At 41.7% G+C, this 21,703-nt stretch overlaps 1 protein-coding gene across 5 annotated transcripts in view; it reads right to left on the reverse strand.

Moving 5' to 3' along the window:
* Positions 1-8: 8 nt before the first annotated feature.
* Positions 9-21,703, reverse strand: part of EIF4EBP2 (eukaryotic translation initiation factor 4E binding protein 2) — a 23,988-nt gene continuing 2,293 nt past the window's right edge. The window contains exons 2-5 of one of the 5 annotated variants that reach the window (XR_003005989.1): positions 8,365-8,550; positions 6,726-6,800; positions 3,074-3,852; positions 9-355 (exon numbers count right to left, since the gene is read on the reverse strand). Coding sequence is in view for 3 of the 5 variants with exons in the window: in XM_024765491.1 (XP_024621259.1) it covers positions 6,769-6,800; positions 8,365-8,550 (218 nt within the window). In the remaining 2 variants the exon portion in view is untranslated. Of the gene's footprint in view, positions 356-397; positions 3,853-6,725; positions 6,801-8,364; positions 8,551-21,703 lie in introns of those variants that run through there. The other 4 variants (XR_003005990.1, XM_024765491.1, XM_024765493.1 and 1 more) reach the window with 4 other exon arrangements.

Consider the following 21,703-nt stretch of genomic DNA (forward strand, 5'->3'; position numbering starts at 1 on the left):
AAGGAATGTGATGCTCACACAGCAGAGTCTAGTTTATTTTCAGACATCAGATATGATGGATTTCTAACAAGTGCTCCTGAGGGGCAGAGGCAGCCCTCGTCAGGAAAGCTGTTGTCTGGGCTTCCTCCAGGCTGGTACCTAAAGAAGGGCCTTCTTGGGTGCATCCAGCCCCAGAATGTACGTGTTCACCTCCAAGCTCCTTAGGGAAGGGACACATCACCTCCTGGCACATACAGGGCCAGATGGACAAAGTGCTCCGTAAATGTTGAGAGGAACTGACACATGAAGTGGCCAACTGCCTTTGCCCATCTTCCTCACCAGGCAAGATGCCCAAAATGTGTCAACAGGATTTCACCTGAAATTTAAAAAAAAAAAAAAAAAATTAAGAACACCAAGGTGATACTCAAGATCTTTATTGATTCAAGTGTAACAGCAACCGTTGGTGAGAATTTAACTTTCCCCCTAATTTCCAAACACTTGCTGGTTTGGAAGGACAGTTAGAAAAACAAGAAACAAAAACCTGATCACGGAGTCACACAGGACTGCCTCAGGACTGCGTGGTGCCCTCTGTTCTCCATCCACGACAGTGAAATGGACAGGCCGGGTAAGGGGATACCCACATTAAGGGAGACGAAGGGAAGACCAAGGAAAGTACTGGCAGTCTCTGTTTTTCCATTCAGAATGGATGGAACTGGGCCACTGGTGGCACAACGACAGGGAAGAACATTTTTTTTTTTTAATATATATAAAACATTTTAAAGATGCTTAAAATGGACACCCGAAAAATGTGAGTGTCCTCTGGGCTCTCCAAGACACCCTCTTTAAGGTTCGCCACTGGGTAGCAGAGGGTCTCCTCACCCAGGTGGCAAGAGATGGGCTCCATCTCCAGGCGAAGGAAAGGCACTGGCTCACAGTCCTCAGTGATTGGAACACACACCAGGAGCAGGATGCCTCACCACACAGCTTGCCCCTCATCTCTCGTGTTACTCCCCCACTCTCCTGGTTTCAAGTAAAAATGACCCTTGGCCTGGGCTTGGGTTTTTTGTTTTGTTTTAAAGATTAAGATGGAGACGAAGGGGGTACATTGGGGCAAGAATGGATATTCTGTGCTAGATTCATGCAATCTCAGGTGTTCAGGAATTTGGGGTTTAAGCACCGGCAAGAGCTCCCTTTGGAAATTTCAACGGGGCCAAATGATTCTCAAGCACTGCAGCATCTCTCTGCCAGCCTCCCACTCTTACAAAGGTGGCAGAGAGAGAGTTTAAATACCCCAGGAATGTGTTTCATCTCAGTACTATTTTCCATTGGGGATCGAGACAGTATGGTCTGCCAGGGCTGCAGGCAGAGGAAGCAAAGAGAAACCACAGATCATCTGAACAGGGACTTGAAATACTTCTCCTAAATCTAAGCTTTGCCAAAAGGTGTCAACTTCCAGGCCCAGCCCAGAGAAAGAAATGTAAATTACAGAGGGTGGGAAAGGTGACAGTAATGAGTGTATCGACCATCCTTAGTCTTCAATCAGACATGTCCGTGAGCAAGCCTCAGGGAAACGCCAATACTCAACTGGAAAAACATGACTAGAACAGGAAACGCCCCTGGGGTATAAGCATTCTAAAGAATTGTGACCCGACTGCCTCAAGATCTGATGTCATCTTTTATCAAAAGCTGGGAGAGAGGTAAAGAAGTGGCGGCGGTGGGGATAGTAATGTGTGGTAACTACGCCCCCTTCAAAGTCCAGACAGAAATTGCCCTCCCAAGGAAACAACGCTTCTTTTTTGTTTTTTTTGACAACGCTTCTTTAAAACAAATACTACCCCCTCCTAGATATCATGGGCAGCTAAGAGATTGGGTTTCGCAGATTAATAAATAGCTCCCCTTATCATGTAGTCCAGAAACATGATAAGGGGAAGTTTTGACCCAGAGAGAAAAGCACCGGGCCTCCCTTCTGGAGGGGAATGTAAAGGGCTGAGGGCCCAGGCTTCAAGCAGCCAAGATACATGATACCCCTAAGGTCTGACAGACCCAAAGAGCTGGTAACCCAAACAGCAAAAATAAAAGACCACCTATTTTGACTCCACCTCAAAATCAGACGGAAAAAAATTCATTTGAAGGTGCTTTAAAGATGAGTTCGTTAATTCTGGAAGAAGTACCTTTTTCTTTCTTTTTTTAATAGCTGCCTCAGCAGCAATGCCTTTTTATTCAAGCACACTCTAAAGCAAGCAGGGCTATAGACAAAATGCTGGGAAGAGTTGGAGCATAAATCCAAACAGGAATTTGCATCCTTAAGATGCCTGAAATCTCTAAAAACTTGGCACAGGTGCCAGAAACACATAGCAGACATTCACTAAACACATGTTGAACTGACAAGCTTCATCTAAGTTTTTCTTCAGGGTGAAGACAGCACTGGTTCTCTTTAAGAACCCGTTTCCATCAGGAAGCCCAGGATGAGGTGGGCACGCAGAGTTAACCAGCAGTGGATTTAAAGAACAATAAAGCACAGACAGACATTTCTAATTCCCAGATGTTCCCTACTTATTGAGAAGTGGCTTCTTGAGTGAGAGACCTGGCTCAAGTCTGCTTCAGCTGGTGCAGTTTGTGACAGCAGGTGCCAAGCATCGACTCTGGTGGGGACCTGGCTTCCGGATGCTCTCAGCTATGTCACCCTGAATCGGAACGGTTAATTTTCCTCAGCCCAGTAACCCAAAATGTAATTCAAGTTTGCTCCCTTTGCTTAACAGCCCTGACTCCAATTAAGTCCATTTGAGTGGCTCAAATAGAAGGATCCAATTCCCTTTGTCAATTCCTGGCTAAAGGAGATACCAAGCAAGCAGTATTGAGTCTTAGATACCAAGCCAAGGACTTACAAAGAAGCAACCTTGGGCTGCTGGTAGTATACACCAGGCAAATGTATAGATACATTCTCCTGGGAATTGCCATTTCTTGCCTCCCCTCTTAAAACTGGCAGTAGCCATGGGGAGAGAATCCGTTTTTCATCTGTTTGTCGATGCACATCTTAAGAGAACTGTTTTCAGTAACAACACCTCTCTCAGTATATCATCTACTTTAAACCTACCCCCTCTTGTTGACCTGGTTTCATTCTCTATTGGGGGCGAGGTGGTTTTAAAGTACACCCAAAATTCTTTGATACCGCTCCATGCAGTAGGTGGGGTGTAACTCCCCTCCCCTTGAGTGTAGGCTGGCTTAGTGGCTTGCTTCTAAGGAACGGAATAGGAAGGCGTGATGACGTGTGCTTTCGGAGACTGTCATAAAAGGCACTGCAGATTCCTCCTTGCCCTCTTTCTCTGGGATCACTTGCTCAGGGGGAGCCAGCTGCCATGCTGTGAGGACACTCATGCTGCCCTAAAAAGAGATCCACACAGAAAGACACTGAGGCATTTTGCCAACAGCCACAAAGAAAGCTCAGAAGTGGATTCTCAAGCCCCGGGTGACTGCAGACCCCACTAACATCGAGTGCAACTTCCTATGACCCTGTGCCAGACCCATCATGTGAAGCTGCTTCCCAGGTCCCAACCACAGAAACTGACAGATAATGTTTGCTCTTTTAAGATGTTAAGTTTTGGGGTAATGTGTTAAACAGCAATAGATAACTAACGCAGATGGAGGGACAAAACTCTTGGCTTGGAAGCCTAATAGCTAGAAGCCAGCTTCTCTACACTGTGGTCTTGAGAACACAATAGCTATTTCAACAGAATATGAGGAAGTGGTGAACTTAATGCACCACACTACGAAGGAGGTAGAATCATGACAATGCATGTCTCCTGCTGGAATTTGGACAAGGTCATTTCTCACCGACATGGATTGTCCCCAGAAGTACAGAAACATGGTTTTCTCCTAAGAAGAAAAGTACAAATAATAAGATTTTAAGAACCGCCTAACTCAAATGCTACCCTAAGGAGGTTCCCTTTCCAGGAAAAAGCCCAGAGAGATTATTCATTTAGGGCTTCAACTGTGAGATTCCTTCCAAACATACAGGAGTAAACCACCTACTGGATTCTGGCTTGCCCTGAAAATGATTCTATGAGGCATGGCACAAAGGTGTCAACTGTTGGAAGTTCAGCTATTGCCTTGTGAAATTATCTTTGAAATGCCAATTTATGGAGGCCAAAGTATCTCTAGTAGCAGTGGCCTCCAGGAAGGAATTGCACCAAGCAGTATGGAGGTCGTTACAGAGATGGCTAAAGGATTGGGAAGCTGCTACATTATACAGCTGACACTCCCAAGAAGTACTAGAAATATGGCCTCTGATTAGGGGGCCACACGCAGCAATTCCTCAAGAGAGCAAAAAAGGGGAACATGGCATCTTAAGACTACTCAAGCTGGCATGTTTTAAATTCACTCCCCGTCTCTCAGTGAGGAAGCCGAGTTTTCATGTGCAGCAGTAAAGAGCAAACAAGGGCGCGTGCTTCTGCTGACAGCCCGACTACTCGCTGTAGTGGAGTCAGATTCCAGAGGATGCCCAGGCCGGGCCCTGAGGAGGATGAAAGCGTCACTCCCAAAGAATCAAGCTCCCAGGGGACAATGAGGTCCTGAGCAAGCTTCTCATGCAAATTACCAATGCACCTTAAGTTGTTCCAAGAGTATGTAAAGTGAAATTTGGAGTTTAATTAAAATCAAAACAGAGATACATTAAAAAGCAAACAAAAAATACTTTTCCATTCATCAATTTTTGAGACTGAAAGCATCTCCAAGACTTTGGAGATCCAGCTTATTCCTGAGAGACATCAACCATCACAAAAGGTTTCACTTTTTGAACTCTTCACATTTTGTAGCAGAAAACAGAACAAAGTTCCTCAGACACCCTTCCTTCTTTCTGTCTAAAATGTATTCGCAAACAGGGTCTCTTCATAGTTCAAAAGAAAAACAGCTTTCTATCTTAGCCAACTGGCCTGTTACTCTCACCCTGGGATCTGATCTCTTAATAAGAGGGTTCAGGGCACCAAATCCAACCAGAAATTCCCGGGACACCAGTGGCTATTTTACTTGTCTTTCTATGAGGGGAGTCACTCTCCCAGGATTACTGGGCCAGTCAATAGTCAGGACCACGGGATGGGGAATGAAGCAGCAAAGGGTAAGGGAAAAGAATGAGGTTTCCATGAACAACCCAGGGAAGGCAGAAGGGTCCAGTTTCACAATCCACCCACTTACAAACTCCAAACATGCACACCCAAAACTAGAGCGAGAAGGAGAGAGCTCGTAAGGGACTAGGGAAGACGAGGGATGGTGACGTGGAACAGCAGACTCGCCTACGGACAATCCTCACCCTCCTAACACTGGAAGATGTGTAATTAAAAAGTTGCTGTTCAAAATTGTACTGAAAACATATCTAAAAATAGGTTTGTACTCATCTTAAAAATAAAAGGTCACTCCTCAGTTAAGAGGAGTGACAGATATTATCAGATACCGACACTTGAGGTATCCCGGATGTACATTTGAAAAATGGCCTGGCAGAGATAAGGGAGGGAAGGAAGGAAGGAGGGAGGGAGAGAGGGAGTGAAAGACGGGGAAATTCAGAGTACCATGGGAAAGGTAGAAAAGCAGAAGGAACGCATTTTTAAGCCCGTGCTTATCTACCTCAGCAGCCAAACAAAGCAGGTCCACAGAGGAAAGAAGTTCAGCTCTTTTCTAAGAGCGTTTCTGAAAGTCAACGTCAAACTCAAAAATCCCAGACAACAAGTAGCACAATGCTCACTGGACTGAAAAACAAGGACTACTGAGCCTGGGTACTCAAACAGTTCCATGTCTTCCGACGTCATTCCTGGGTATCATCCTGCAGAGGACTACTGGGTTGGCCAAAAAGTTCATTCTGGTTTTTCTGTAACATCTTATGGAAAAACCAGAACGAACTTTTTGGTCAACCCAATACATCGGGCCTTATCCAAAGAGCCTCCGGGACCTGCTCTGGGAGCAGGAGAAATCACGTGGATAGCTCAGAGTACAAAAGGATTGCAAGCAGCAAGATGCAAGCAGGGAGGGGTGGGAGAAGGGGAGGAGAAAGAACAACTGGTGACCGAAGACCCCCTTCTGATGTAGACTTAAGAAATGTTTGCACAACTGTGATAAGTAAACGAATGGGAAGATGAACTATAATGCTAAAGACAGAAGACATTCCTCCCAGAGGAAGGAGGGGAAGTGGACCTCAAAACAGTGCCCCAGGGTAATGCTACCAGAGATGTACAAACAGCGTTCTGTCCCCAAGGACAAACACCTCAAGGTAAAAGAGAAAGCAGCTCTCTTCCTGTTTACTATTTCCATCCAAGGGTTTTCAAGACCCCAAACTCAGACTTTTGCAGCACTGAAACATGAGCAAGACAGGGAGGAGAGACAGAGGGTAAGAACAGGAATGATGCTAAACCTATCAAACCTCCATATCACTTCCCCAGACTTCCCAGCCAGCCAATTATTGGTAGGTTGATATTTGATTTGGGATTAAAAAAAAAAAATGGGGGGAAGGGGGAACCAGAGGTTAACTGTTTTCCTCTGTGGGCTGCTTAGTTCTACAGAAATATGCCAAGGGCCTTCAATCTAACTGTCTAACTGGGAAGGGGAACAGGAAATAGGGAGAAGAAATGGTCAGATGCAGCTCATCTTTGCATCCTTTGGCACCAGGAGAAGGAGCAGGGGAGCAGGAGACTGCAGCAGGGATTGCTGGTACTGCCTCTTCTGTCTCTGCATTGTTGATCCTATTGGCCAAATCAGGTACACACATGTCTCAGTGTTGCCGCTTTTCTTCTGATCCTCGCAGGACAGTCAGATGTCCATCTCAAACTGAGCATCATCTCCTGGTTAGAATGAAGAACAGGAAAAGTTAAGCATGAAGAGGTAAAGAAAAACAGTTTTAACTATTATTCCCTTTGCACAAAGGTCAAAAAGGAATTCAAACTGTCCCATTCCCTGCAGCCTTGAAACAACTATTCTGCTTTGCTTTGGCTAGTCTTTTTAATCTGGGGGAAAAACAAGAATGGCAGTCAAATCACCCACAGGGAGGAGCAACTGGGGGAAAGGATACAAGTGAAAACTTTCTGAGTGTCCCTTTGTCCAGAGGTTGACCAAACGGGAGCTCCTGGGGAGCACCTGGCCATCTATCAAGTCAGCACATTCTTCTGGAGGCTCTGAACTTTGGCCTTGCTCTGAATCGACACTTTGTCCATTAAAAACTCATTTGGAATTTGAGGAGGCAGAATGCTGGCTCGTGTAAAAGGGTCATGGAGTGCAATCCAAGGTGTACTTCAGGAGCTGGCCATTTCCACAGACACAGAGAGGACTCATTAAGAAACGTGTGTGTGTGAGTATGGGGGAGTATTTACTGAAATATTATAGGCAGTCCTGGAAAACGGGGTGAAAAACCATACTGCTTTTCCCTACACCAGGGGTCCCCAACCCCCCAGCCACGGACTGGTACTGTGGGCAAGTGAGCGAAGCTTCATCTCTATTTACAGCCGCTCCCCATTGCTCGCATTACCGCCTGAGCTCTGCCTCCTGTCAGATCAGCTGCAGCATTAGATTCTCACAGGAGTGTGAACCCTACTGTGAACTGCGCACGCGAGGGATCTAGGTTGCGCGCTCCTTATGAGAATCTAATGCCTGAAGATCTGAGGTGGAGCTGAGGCGGTGATGCTAGCTCTGGGGAGCGGCTGCAAATACAGATTACCATTAGCAGAGAGGTCCGACTGCACAGAGACCATAATAAATCAACTGCTTGCAGACACATATCAAAACCCTGTCAGTGAGGGGCAAGTGAAAACAAGCTCCCCCTGATTCTGCATTATGACTGAGCTGTATAATTATTTCATTACATATTACAGTGTAATAATAATAGAAATAAAGCGCACAGTACATGGAATGCGCTTGAGTCGCCCCAAAACCATCCCCCCACCCCCCAGTCCATGGAAAAATCATCTTCCACAAAACTGGTCCCTGGTGCCAAAAAGGTTGGGGACCGCTGCCCTACACCACAAAAATGACGTTCTTCTTGTAAGAAGCAAGTTCTGTTTCTTGAGGGTGATGGAAATGGGAGCTATTAAATTGTTTTGTTTCTCTGTGTGTGTGTTACCCTTAGTCCAACAAAGCCCAGCTTCAAGGAGTCCTCTTTGGGATTTACCATTCCCTGATTTTGGATTCTTCCTCACCCCCCAACCCCCACCTAGATTAGATTTGGTTATGGTTTAGAACTCAGGGTTTTCAGAACAATTCAATAAGCCTTGGTGAGGGGAGTGCGGGGAACCTTAGAGACATATGACTGAATATTAGTTATAAGTGAAGCATCAACATTTTTTCAACCCACAGCAGACTAACAATCGAATCCCAGGGCTACCCTCTTGGTCCCTAATACCAGCATTCTCTTACCAACTGCATGCTTCCTGTCATGATTGTTCAAGTTGTTCAAATTGTTTACTTCTATTTTGGAGTCTTCAATTAAGGTGCCGGGGCTGGTGACTCCTGGGATATTGGGCAGATGGCAGGGCGGGGTCTGAGCCATGGGAGAGTTGCGACGATCCAACAGAAACTTTCGATCATAAATGATTCGAGTTCCTGGAAAACAGGGTTTAAAGAAGACAGAAGTTTTGTATCCTGTTTCAAATACAATTTTAGGACAAGGAAAGTAGAAATTTACCTTCACTTTCCTTGCTTTGAAAAATAAGAACTTAGTAACAATTCAAAAAGGCAGGACTTCCCTGATGGCGCACTGGTTAAGAATCTGCCTGCAAAAAAAAAAAAAAAAAAAAAAGAATCTGCCTGCCAATGCAGGGGACACAGGTTCGATCCCAGGTCCAGGAAGATCCCACATGCCATGGAGCAACTAAGCCTGTGCACCACATACTGAGCCTGCGCTCTAGAACCTGTGAGCCACAACTGCTGAGCCTATGCGCTGCAACTACTGAAGCCCGATTACTCTAGGACCTGTGTGCCGCAACTACTGAGCCCACGTGCCACTACTGAAGCCCGCACACCTAGAGCCCGTGCTCTGCAACAAGAGAAGCCACCACAAATGAGAAGCGCATGCACCACAATGAAGAGTAGCCCCTGCTCGCCACAACTAGAGTAAAGCCCGCATGCAGCAACGAAGACCCAATGCAGCCAAAAGAAAACAAACAAAAAGGTAGCTGAAATTATGAGGAATGAATCATTCTGGAGAGTAGAAAACTTAGTTCAATTTTCGAAAAATGAGTAACTTGAACTATTTTGGATGGAAATTTTTCTAATACAGATTTTAAAACTTTTTACCACCTTAAACAGAAAACCAACCCTTTCTTGATGAATCCGGTTGATTATTATGAAACTCATTTATTATACTATGTTGTGATATAGGAAGTCTCAGGGCCTATTCAGTTGGTGCTCTGTATTTTCCTTATACTGAATAGGATTCAGATAGCCAGGTTGTGCTTATAGCCCTCTCCACCATGGTTTCCTTGTCTCCTCCCTCACCGTTTGGCTAAGAACCATCTTTTGTCCATGTCTTAGTTTGGTTGCTCTAACCAAATACCACATTTTGGGTGTGTTACACAGAAATGTATTTCCTTACAGTTCTTTCTCATTGTGTCCTGCCACGGGGGAGAGGGGAGCAAGCTCTCTGGTGTCTCTTTTGGGACACTAATCCTATTGTGAGAGCCCCACCCTCAGGACTTCATCTAAACCTAATTACTTCCCAAGGCCCTATCTCTAAATATCATCACATTGTGGGGGTCAGTGCTTCAATATATGAATGGGGGGGAGCACAATTCAGTCTACAGTACACCCTTTACACCCATTCTAACTTGATACATCTAATCTGTTGGGTTTGGAAACTGGTGATCTGCTTATTTTAACACTATGTAAAATACGAGCAAGTAGGCTGGGAAGGCGCCTGATGGTTTTCCAATGAACAAAGGGAAGCAGCTTTAGTGGATGGATTTTGTTGTGTCACCTCCACTTTTGTCCATGGCTAGGTTTCAGAAGGGTGAGATTTCACCCTGAGATGTTCTTACTAATATTCACGTTGCAAGTCGGAACAAGATTATTCTCACTTCTGTAGTACACTAAGCTTGGAAACTGAGGTGAGGTGGTGAAAAAAAAGCACAGGATAAAAGCAAGCTTTCTATTTCTAAATTATATATTAACAACAACATAAACATTAAGGAATTATAATTGAACCAAGTAGGAAATAAGTAGTAGAAATTCTACCTAAATGTGTCAGATATAAGAGAAACTCTGAAGAATTCCTGTGACTTTGCAGGGGCAATAAAATACATTTTTTAACTTCTTTGGGATATAATTCATGTACAATTCATTCAAAGTGTATAATTCAATAGTTTTTAGTATATTCATAGAATTGTGCAATCATCACAATCTTTTTTTTCTTTTTTTTTTGGCTGTGCCATGAGGCTTTCAGTTCCCCGACCAGGAATTGAACCTGGGCCACAGCAGTGAAAGCGCCGGGTCCTAACCACTGGACCCCCAGGGAATTCCCACCACAAACTATTTTAGAACACTGTCATCATCCCCAAGATAACCCATATACATTTAGCAGTCCCTCCCCACATTTTGCCAACCTCTCCAGCCTAGGCAACCACTGATCTGTTTTCTGTCTCTATAGATTTGCCTATTCTAGACATTTCATAAAATACAATCAAGCAATATGTGTCCATTTATGACTGCTTCTTTCACTTGCAGGTTTTTAAGATTCATTCACATTTAGCATTTATCAGTACAGTTGACCCTTGAACAATGCAAGTTTGAACTGTTTTTCAACAGGAAGTATTGCAGTACTATATGGTCAGTGTTGGTTGAATCCATGGAGGAAGAGAGCCAACTACAGGTTACACATGGATTAACCCCCACGTTGTTCAAGGATCAACTGTACTTAATTTCTTTGTATTGCCAAATAATATTCCATTGTATGTATAAATCACATTTTATCAATTAACCAGTTGATGGACATCTGGGTTGTTTCCACTTTGAATAATGCTGCTATAAACATTCACATAGGGAGTTCCCTGGTGGCGCAGCGGTTAAGAATCCGCCTGCCAATGCAGGGGACACGGGTTCGAGCCTTGGTCGGGGAAGACCCCACACGCCGTGGAGCAATTAAGCCCGTGCGCCACAACTACTGAGCCACGCACGTAGAGCCCGTGCTCCACAACGAGAAGCCACCGCAATGAGAAGCCCGTGCACCGCAACAAAGAGTAGCCCCCGCTCGATGTAACTAGAGAAAGCCCGCGCGCAGCAATGAAGACCCAATGCAGCCAAAAATTAATTAATTAAAAAAAAATCAATTGGCCGTAATTGTGAGGGTTTATTTCTGGACTTCCACTGATCTATGTGTATCCTTATGGCAGTAATACACGGTCTTGATTTGTAACGAATTCTGAAATCAGGAAGTGTGAGTCTTCTAACTTTTTCTTTTTCAAGATTGCTTGGGCTATTTTAGGTCTCTTAAAGATCCATATATGAGTTTTAGAGTCAGCCTGTCAACTTCGGCAAAGAAGCCAGCTGGGATTTTGATGGGGATTGTGCTGAATATATAGATAAATTTGGGGAGTAGTGCCATCTTAACAATATTAAATCTTCCGATTCATGAACATGGATTGTCTATTTATATAGGTCTTCTTTCTTTCAACAATGTCATCTAGTTTCCACAGTATATGTTTTGTGCTTTTTTTGTTAAATTTATACCTATGAATTTTATCATTTTTATGCTATTATAAATGGAATTATTTTATTTCATTTTTGGATTGTTTATTGAAAGTATACAGAAACACAATTGGTTTTTGTATACTAATCTTGTTTCTTTCAGCCTTACTAAACTCACTTGTTTTAATAGGTTAGTGGATTTTTAAGATACATTTGGTTTCAAATGTACACAAAATAAACAATTCAGAAGAGAAGACACCCTGAAGAACTAGGATCTTAACTGATGCTGTTAATGTTCTTAAATATGGCCAGGGAAAATACGGGTACAAAACCACGGTATTTTAAGTGTCTGAATTTTAGATCACTGCAAGCTGAAAAAATTAACTGTAGCAGATACAGAGCAAAAAAAAAGGGAATTAACATGTGACTAAGGATTCTGTGGTGTAACTGAAAAGCATTTGACATTCAAAAAACCAAAACTATTAAAAGAAAAACATTAAGACCTGACTATGAATAAAATGCCAGGGGAAAAAACCCTTTATATTTCCTTTTTTAGATATTGTGTTTACTGTGAAATTATATGAATTCCAAGACAATTAAAAGCCTAATATTCAGGGTCTCTTATACATATGCATAGACACATTTTCTGAAGCAAGAACTTCCAATAATTCAAATTTCAACTGCCGGCCACATTTATGTCAGCCCAATTCAACATCAACCAATGCAATGCATCCACAACTAACTAGAGAAAAGTTAACCATAAATTCCTAAAGAAGGTTAAAAAAATCCATAGCTTGCATGTAACACAATATTAAAATGGAGCATGATTTTAATAAATTGATGGAGTGTTAAAAAAAAAGAATCTATTTGACATTGACAGTGGAAACTTTTTCTGTCCAGTGAGTGTTCCATTTCCTTTTCTATGAAAATCATCATACTCCTTGGTTTTATATTGAAAAGTTACAAAATTCATAGTATCGTATATGCTATTTATTGATTTTCAATGTTTACAATCAAACCATAATAAAAGTGAATTATCATAGTTAAGGAAGAGTATGTAAATATTACAGACCTTGATATTGTAAAAAATAATGGAAAGGCAGACCTACCAGGGAAGTAGAGGCAGGACAGGTAGATAGTATAATCTCATATGGTGGAGAGTTAAAACTATCAGATTGAAACACAAGAGTTAATTAACTATAGTATTTACAGTTTTAAAGGTAACTACCCAGAAGAACCCAAAACGATAAAACAATCTACAAAAATTGGTAAATGGAGAGAGGAGGGAAAATGAGAGGATAGAAAGTAATGAAAGTGTCCTATATGCCTCATTTTCATAATAGGGAGTCAACAGTATCATCCAATGTTAAGAAATCAAGAAATTGTGGTATACGTATATTATTTACAGTAACAGTGTATAACCAATAAAATCACTATAAACAGAAACTGTTAAAAGCAGTAGTCTCTTGGCATTTCTGCATTTTATGTGCTTCTGTTCAATTTTTCTTTTTCTATTTTGATTTTAACACTTGCATATATTACTTTAGTCTTCATGTTTGGATTTCAAAACAAATAGGAATCTTTAGATCTAGGTTAACATTAGATATCTACAAACATTCTTCATCCCTTGGTGACCACTTTTTTGGATAAATCTAATACCCTGACCCAGCATTTTCTAAATGCTGACATTCCTAGGAAAACATGAGAGTAAAACTGAGTCCCTTTGATGGAGAACAGAGAGGAGGAAAAAAAGGCTCTACCTTTTGATCTAAAAACTAGTGATCTTCAAATGGCAGGGAACAAGAGGGTGAATGAAGAAGGCCCAAAATTATGCTTGTGAAGATGGTTAGTATACAAACAAGGTCATTCACGCCTAAGGGCCTCTTTCAAGACCAAGTAGCTTAGTTTAAATGATAATTAATGCATATATTAAGCTATATACACCCAAGAAACTGTATAACCTGAAATAAAACCACCTAGACAAAGTCCACTGTAACATGGTTAACTGACAGGGTAGTAGTTACTATACTTTTGCAGGGTCCTGACCATAAAACTGCTTAACTAAGGCTGCTTCCACAATTAGAATTAAGCATCCACTCATGCAAATAGACACTTCAGAAAAAGAAACAATAAGTAACTTGCCCGAAGTGAATAGCTTGAATAGCTGGTGACAAAACCCTCCAAGAAGGCTGAGATGAACCTAGACCCTCCTAACAATATCCTAGGCAAGAAGGGAGAGTGTAGGGTCAAATAGGGCTTCCCGCAGGGGACTTTAGCCATCAAAGAGGAAAATCTTTCTCAGAAAAGCGTTAGCGGTCTTCCCGCTTACAATCCTTAGGCCAGAACTGGGTCAGATGCCCGCCAGCCCAGACACTGGGGAAGCCACAGAGTAGTCAGGGTGCATCTTCTGGGACTTGGCACGCTACCACTTTAAAAAAATGAGGGAATCTGGGGTAGCATGGAAAAAGAGTGAACGGCTGTTGGGCTGGAAACCAATAGAGTCAGTCACGTCACGTCTCTAATATTTACCTAAATTTAAATCCTCATCTTCCACAGTAGGAAACTGTTAATATCTAAAACTGAGAAATAGCATTAAATCATGTCATTCAGAAATCCAGAGGTAAACGCTAGAAGAAATGGCTGAAAGAGTTTAAAATGGTTTCTCTGGGGAGTGGAACTGGAGATGAGATGGGGCATGAGAATGTTGCTTTTTGTTATTAGCCTAATACTATATGACTTTTAAACTTTACTTTCATGGTTACAAAAAATAAATGTAAAAGAAAAATAAAAGGGTGATTGCATGAATACTGAAGGCATTTTGCTAAGTCAAACAAGTCAGTCACAAAAGACAAATATTTTATGACCCCACGAATATGAGGGACCTGGACTAGTCAAATTCATAGAGACAGAACATAGAACGATGGCTGCCAGTGGCCGGAGGTGGGCAGGTAATGGGGAGTTATTGTTTAATGGGTATGAAGTTTCAGTTTGGGAAGATGAAAGAAGTCCTAGAGATGGATGGTGGTGATGGTTGCGCAACAATGTGAATGTACTTAATCATGGAACGGTACCTTAAAAATGGTTAAAATGGTCAATTTTATGTTATGTATATTTCCCAATAAGAAATATATATGATTTCAGACTTCTAGCCTCCAGAAATGTAACAGAATAAATTTGTTGTTTAAAGAACCCCCCACCATCAAATTTTTTTTTTAAGACTAAGAGAAAGTGTTAAAAAAAAAAAAGCAAACCCCATTATAAGGTATCGGGGAAAAAAATGACTCAAAAATAATTTGCAAATATACATACATACATAACAGACTGACACTAAAGCCATGAGGAAGAAGGTATCCTTCAAATCTAGAAATGAAAACAACAACATCAACAACAAAACACTTGGCAAGTAACCTCAGTATTCCATTAGAAATTCCTGACATTCTCCATCTATGCCTCATGTAAGGGCCCACCAAGAGATCAGAAACAGATACAAGATGAACAAGCAGCAAGTGTTTCCAATACACTCAGAAAGGTAGTCTGCCGCTTTCCCTCTTTCCTCCCAAGCCCCTGTCTCCCCCAATAATAAGGGAAAATAAGAAGTGAAAATACAGAAAGGACTTACAAATACAGTGGTTTCCTTTGCTTTTTATTATTCCAGCTTAAGAGGGTGATTAACAAGGCCTGTGTTTGACTGACTGTGTTAGAGTACATTCTTCAATGAACTACAGTTCTAAACATCTGTTCTTCATGGAGGCTCTGGATGAAAGGACAGACTCCTAAAAGCTCTATGCCAGATAACCCAGAGGAGGCTAAAAGCTGCCTAACCCAGTATCCTCCAGGGAAGTTGATGGTGGCCAAACCACATTTACTGTGTACAACCATCAAATCCCTAAAATGCTAATAAAACCATGAGAGGGACAATTTTTACATCAAAAAAAGGCACAATTGGAGCCAGAGTATATTATAACTTAGTATGGCTAAATAATTATGGCAAACGGAAGACTTCCAAGGTTTGTGAAAAGCCAATCCTTATGGTCCTTTGATTAACTCCAATAAAGATTAACTCCAATAAAGATTTCCAAGATATTAAATGTCAAAGGATGGCTCCCTGCCCAATCACGTAGGACACTGCCATAGCAGAACACAAACCTAGGCTGAAAGGGAAGTTGATAATGACCATCTTCCTATGCAGAAGGTCCAGCGCTAGAAGAGGCTTTAGACAGCATCTGGCGGAAGCCTGTCATTTTACAGATGGAGAAACTAGCATCCAAAGAAAGATCACACAGTGACACAGGAGCCAGGAGACCGACACAAATAAGCAAGGTACTCTAAGCAAATCGGGCTCTCTTGAGTCTTGGTTGCAAAGTGATCTGAAACAAATGACCTTTTTAGTTAGTACCAGGTCCAAAGTGGTATACAAACCACAAACTAATCCCAAATAAATGCCGACTGATTTTAAGTCTATCAAAATGAAGTACATCAAATATGTCCACGTCTGTTTGGGCTAGAACATTCATCTTGAAATAAATTTTCTCAAGAAATGCCTGGCTCTGATTCCAGGAAAATGTTGGTTGGATCTGCCAGACTGTTGACTGCATCCTGGATCAATTCTTTGGATTCGATTTCACAGATGTTGTGGTTCAGCCTCTGTAATGCTAACAATTAATGAAGGTTCGTTCACTGCTTTGGTATGGGGAAAGCACTCAGATTCAAGCCTGGCTTTCATTCCCACTTCTTGTCTTCCTCCCAAGTTCACTCCTCTTGGGCACTTAAAAAATAAAAATAAAAACAATGCATATATACATATCAATGTCTTCTACTTTTACTCATAGTGAGGAACTCATCAATAAAGTTCATAAGAGGCAAAGAAGCCTACTGTAGATCACTGGTCTAGGTCACTTTTTTTCAGTGCTGCTTCTTCATAATGGTTCTAGGAACTTATCAGACCAGAGAGTGGTTTCATTTCAATGTAAAAGCAGCCTGGCTCTAACATAAACATGCTCTGGTAATGAGATGAGCACCTTTCTCAAGCTCAAAGGATTAATTATGACATCTTAAAATGAACCACAAGCCTCTCAAACTTTCTGATAGGTACCTCTTAGAACCTAGAGAGCAATGGTCTATCTTCACCAGTCCTCACTTCTGCTACAAACAGCAGGCCATTTCTAAAAAAATTAAAATTGAATGAGGTATTACACTGATACTAAAACCAGACAAAGATACCACAAGAAAAATACAGACTAATATCCCTTATGAATATAGATGCAAAAATTCTCAACCATTAGCAAACTGAATTCAGCAACATATATAAAAAGGATTATATTCCATGACCAAATGGCACTTATCCCATGAATGCAAGGCTGGTTGAACATCTAAAAATAATTAACATAATACATCATAACAATAGAATAAAAAACAAAAATCACATGATCATCCCAATAGATGCAACACACACACACACACACACATATATATATATATATACACACACACACACACATTTGACAAAACCCAACACCCTTTCATAATAAAAACATTCAACAGACTAGGAATAAAAGGGAACCTCCTGAATCTGATAAAGAGCATCTACGAAAAACCACAGCTACCATCTTACCTAACGATGAAAGACTGGAGGTTTTCCCCTAATATTGAGAACAAGTCAAGGGAATCTGTTGTCACTCTCTTGCCATTTCTGCTCAACACTGTACTAAAGGTTCCAGTTCTAGCCAGGGCAACTAGGCAAGAAAAACAGAACAAAATGGGGCACCTAGATTGGTAAGAAAGAAGTAAAACTATCTCTATGCACAGGCAACTGTGATCTTGTATATAGATAATCCCAAGGAATCTATAAGAATTGAATTGTATTTTCCAGTTAATTGATCCTTGCTTGTTAAGGATTTTACTTTTAAAAACTACTCAATGAAATGAACAGCTTCAGTTTGTCGGGGCCTTTGTCCTAAGGATCTGAAAGATCATTTATTCAGATATAAACACTCATAAATTTCTAAGCTTCTGGCTTCAAACTGTAGCCTGAGTATCAGGTGAAGAGGTCCTTTAAAAACAAGCCACACATCAGATAGATAGCTGCTGGGTGTTATAACACAGGTTTTAAGGGATCTTTGCAAAACAAAGTTCTGTGATAAACAAATTTGAAAATGGTAGCCTAGGCCTTATCTATTCAATAAGTTGAATGACAGCAAGTTTCAACTGACTTTTGTTTTATTATAAATAGATAAGCAAAAATATTTTTTTTTTTAAAAATTTGTTTATTTATTTTTGGCTGCATTGTGTCTTCATTGCTGCGCAGGGGCTTTCTCTAGCTGCAGCGAGCAGGGGCTACTCTTCGTCGCAGTGTGCGGGCTTCTCATTGTGGTGGCTTCTCTTGTTGCGGAGCACGGGCTCTAGGCACGTGGGCTCAGTAGTTGTGGCTCGTGGGCTCTAGAGCACAGGTTCAGTAGTTATGGCGCACGGGCTTAAATGCTCCGCAGCATGTGGGATCTTCCTGGACCAGGGCTCAAACCCATGTCCCCTGCGTTGGCAGGCGGATTCTTAACCACTGCTGCACCTGGGAAGTCCCGCAAAAATCTTTTAAACATTAATTTGTTCATCGAAACACTTGGAAGCCAAGAAAAAGTTCTATCCTTCACCAACAAACTACTGTCCTGCTCAGGCTCTCTTCCTCTCCAACCAGATGAACTAGCTTTCCCACATTAACTTTACCTTGTCTGATCAGCAAATCTTTTTTTTTTCCTTATCACAGCCTTTACTTTACTGCTGACTAGCAATGAAGCATCTCCTACATTATTTACTACTGTAGCTATTTGAGTTCCAAAAATTATTTTGGCTGATTCCATATAAAAATAAAAAACTTGACATTCCTTAGTCATTAGTTATGACATGTCCACACACCAAAATATTTTTTGTCCATACAAATCCATGAAGCCTGAATATTATTCAAGACAATATCGAAAAATTGAAAGGACTTGATCTGCAAATCTTTACACTGTCTCCAAACCATGCAAGACCCCTCCCATAAAATCATCTTTAAGACTCCAGTCCTCACAAGGTCTTTGCACCAGGGAACAACACTGGTAGTGCCAATTTACAGACTCATCACGTTTCACCCTTCCCGGTTCACACACAGGCCTCCGGAGAGCAGAAGGGAGTTGTGCACTATCAGCCTGGACGAGCTCTGTCTTCCCTCATCAGGCTGTGACTGACGTGGAGCAGGCAGAGGCACTCCCCTCCACACAGCACGCTGCTATATGCCTTGCGGCTGAGGGCTGCTGCCTTCCCAGGCTCAGAATTCAGTCCCTCATCAGCAAACATGCACCCAACACAAAACTGAGCTACGTCTTCTAGTACATGCTTTGGCAGCTGATGAATATGAGACTACAGCCAAATCTGCTCCAGAATGACAACACATGTTAATTTTTGTTACTCTTAGATAAGTAAATGCCATCTTCCTTGAACACAAGGCAAAGTGATTGGACAACTTTCAACATGTTTTTCACACACTTCTCACATGTAATCATGAAGTCCTTTGGTTAATAACTGAAACGAGAGAGCCAAATAAGTACTCTTGCTGGTTCAGAAGTTTTGGCCTAGAATAAACTCAGCCCAAGGTCATTGAATTAGAAATTTTATAACAGTGAGAAACTGGCCTTCCTTCCCCATATCTACACAGAGCTCTATTCATTTCTCCCAAGAAAGGAATCAGATTAACACTCAGGACTCCCCCCAAATACTCTTACTTTATTATGGCTCACTCCAAGTGGATTCTTTTCCCTTCTTCCTGTCTTCTCCTTTATCCCCAGACCCTTCCAATGGCCTTCAGTGAACCAATCAATCACAGCAACTCTCCAGCTGGCAGAGAGGAAGCACAGAGTATGAACAAGATTTCAGACCATCATAGTTAGTTCCCCTCTGGTGCTCTTGTTATGGCAACAGCATACTTTTCCACAGCTGATGAGGATGTTATGCAGGAAAAGAAAGGCAAAAAGAAAGGCTCAAAGAGGTCTCTGTGTTTCTGCTCACTCCCCAGAGCACAACCCTCCCACAGGGAGACAGTTCAGAACTTAAAAAAAAATAAGATAACAAAAAGAATCGCATTAGCTAGCATTCCAGAGGTAGAAGAGTCTTTTTAAATGTTTGTAAACCTCCTTTCCTAGGAAAATACACATCTTAAGACAAGAGAGGAAAAAACTGGACTAGGTATCAGGACAGTAAATTTGCAACTACCCACTGACATTAATTAGCTGTATGACACTAACAAGTTACTTAATTTCTCTCAGTTACAGAATGAAAGCATTAGGTTCCTTCTTAATGTCACAGAAGTGAAGGAGACTACAGTAACTTTACCTTTCATTGAGGCCAGAAGCAGCTTCTCAAAGTTAGAAACGAACGTCATTCATCCCCATTCCTCCACAGGCAGATAAAACAAAACAAAATAAAATCCAAGGGCATTTTGAATTTACTCAAAAATTTTACTCTTCCTTAATAATGAGAAAATGTACACTTCTAAAAATATGAGAAATACAAGTATGTTTTCACCCAACTCTCATTTTCCAAACCACAGGAATGCAATTTTGAGAAACCTTTTCAAGGGTAAGCTGTATCCTCTGTGGGGAGAGATGGTAAGTTCACTGTGCTGTGAATGTCCTTGCCCAGTCTGATCATTTAGGGCATTCAGCACATCAACTGTTATCCTGGAATGCTCTTGACTTGTGTATGACACTCCAGAAAGTTTCCAGAAGTTTGAGACAGAAAACTCTAATCCCCTTCCTTCCTACTAAATAGATTTTTCAATACAAGCCTTCTATCGCTTTTCTAAATGCTTTCAAGTCTGAAATATATAAGTTAGCACTTGACTCTTTAAAAGTTTTTGTTTTAGAACTAAAAAGCTTTTCCACCCCTAACCCCCACCATGATTTTAAGACCATTCAGAGCAAAGACTGCATTTCCTACTTTTGTCTGTAGTCCCCTTTTGTGCAAAGCACTTTGCTAGACCCACAAAACTCACTTAAGGTACCTAACCGGATTAATTCAGGTGCCTAGAGGTGACCAAATAACAACCCTGGTTCAGGGAAGGAAAATTACATGAGAGGAGAGAGGGAAATGTAACAAAAGAGATGAACAAACCATCAGAAAATTGGAAATTTTCCAAAGCGGGGGGAAACTAAATCAGTAAGTACTGATCTAGGCAGCACTGAGTTAATTGCTATAAAATAGTGATTAAATTCAATCACAACAGTGCTATATTTTATAAACACATTATGTAAGTCTTTGTGTTAAAAATTTAAAGATGACAATGTGCTCTACCAATAAATATTGGCTCAATATAACAGATGAGCTAAGACGACAAGTATTTAAAACAGAAATTAAAAACTGTAGCAACTGGGACTTCCCTGGTGGCGCACTGGTTAAGAATCCGCCTGCCGATGCAGGGGACACGGGTTCGTGCCCTGGTCCGGGAAGATTCCACATGCCGCGGAGCTGCTAGACCCATGAGCCATGGCCGCCGAGCCTGCTCATCCAGAGCCTGTGCTCCACAACGGGAGAGGCCACAACAGTGAGAGGCCCGCGTACCGCAAAAAAAAGAATCCGCCTGTCAATGCAGGGGACACGGGCTCGGGCCCTGATCCAGGAAGATCCCACATGCTGCGGAGCAGCTAAGCCCGTGCGCCACAACTACTTAGTCTGTGCTCTAGAGCCCGCACGCCACAATTACTGAAGCCCGTGTGCCTAGAGCCTGTGCTCCGCAGCAAGAGAAGCCACCGCAATGAAGAGTAGCCCCTGCTCACCGCAACCAGAGAAAGCCTTCCCGCAGCAGCAAAGACCCAACACAGCCAATAAATATATTAATTTTAAAAAGAAGTGTAGAATCTGGAGACAGGGTCAGTGATATTTGAGAAAGAAGTAGCGTCTATGTACACAGGGAGGAAGGATAAATGAATCAGTATTTCTGGCACAATCTTTCCAAGCACTGTAGGAACTAATCCAGACTATGAGACAGGCTTCTTTTTTTTTTTTTTTTTTTTTTTTTTTTTTTTTTTTTTTTTTGTCAAAAGCTTCCCCT

This window comes from Neophocaena asiaeorientalis, unplaced genomic scaffold (genome assembly GCF_003031525.2).
Source record: "Neophocaena asiaeorientalis asiaeorientalis breed wild unplaced genomic scaffold, Neophocaena_asiaeorientalis_V1.1 scaffold31, whole genome shotgun sequence".
NCBI lineage: Eukaryota > Metazoa > Chordata > Mammalia > Artiodactyla > Phocoenidae > Neophocaena > Neophocaena asiaeorientalis.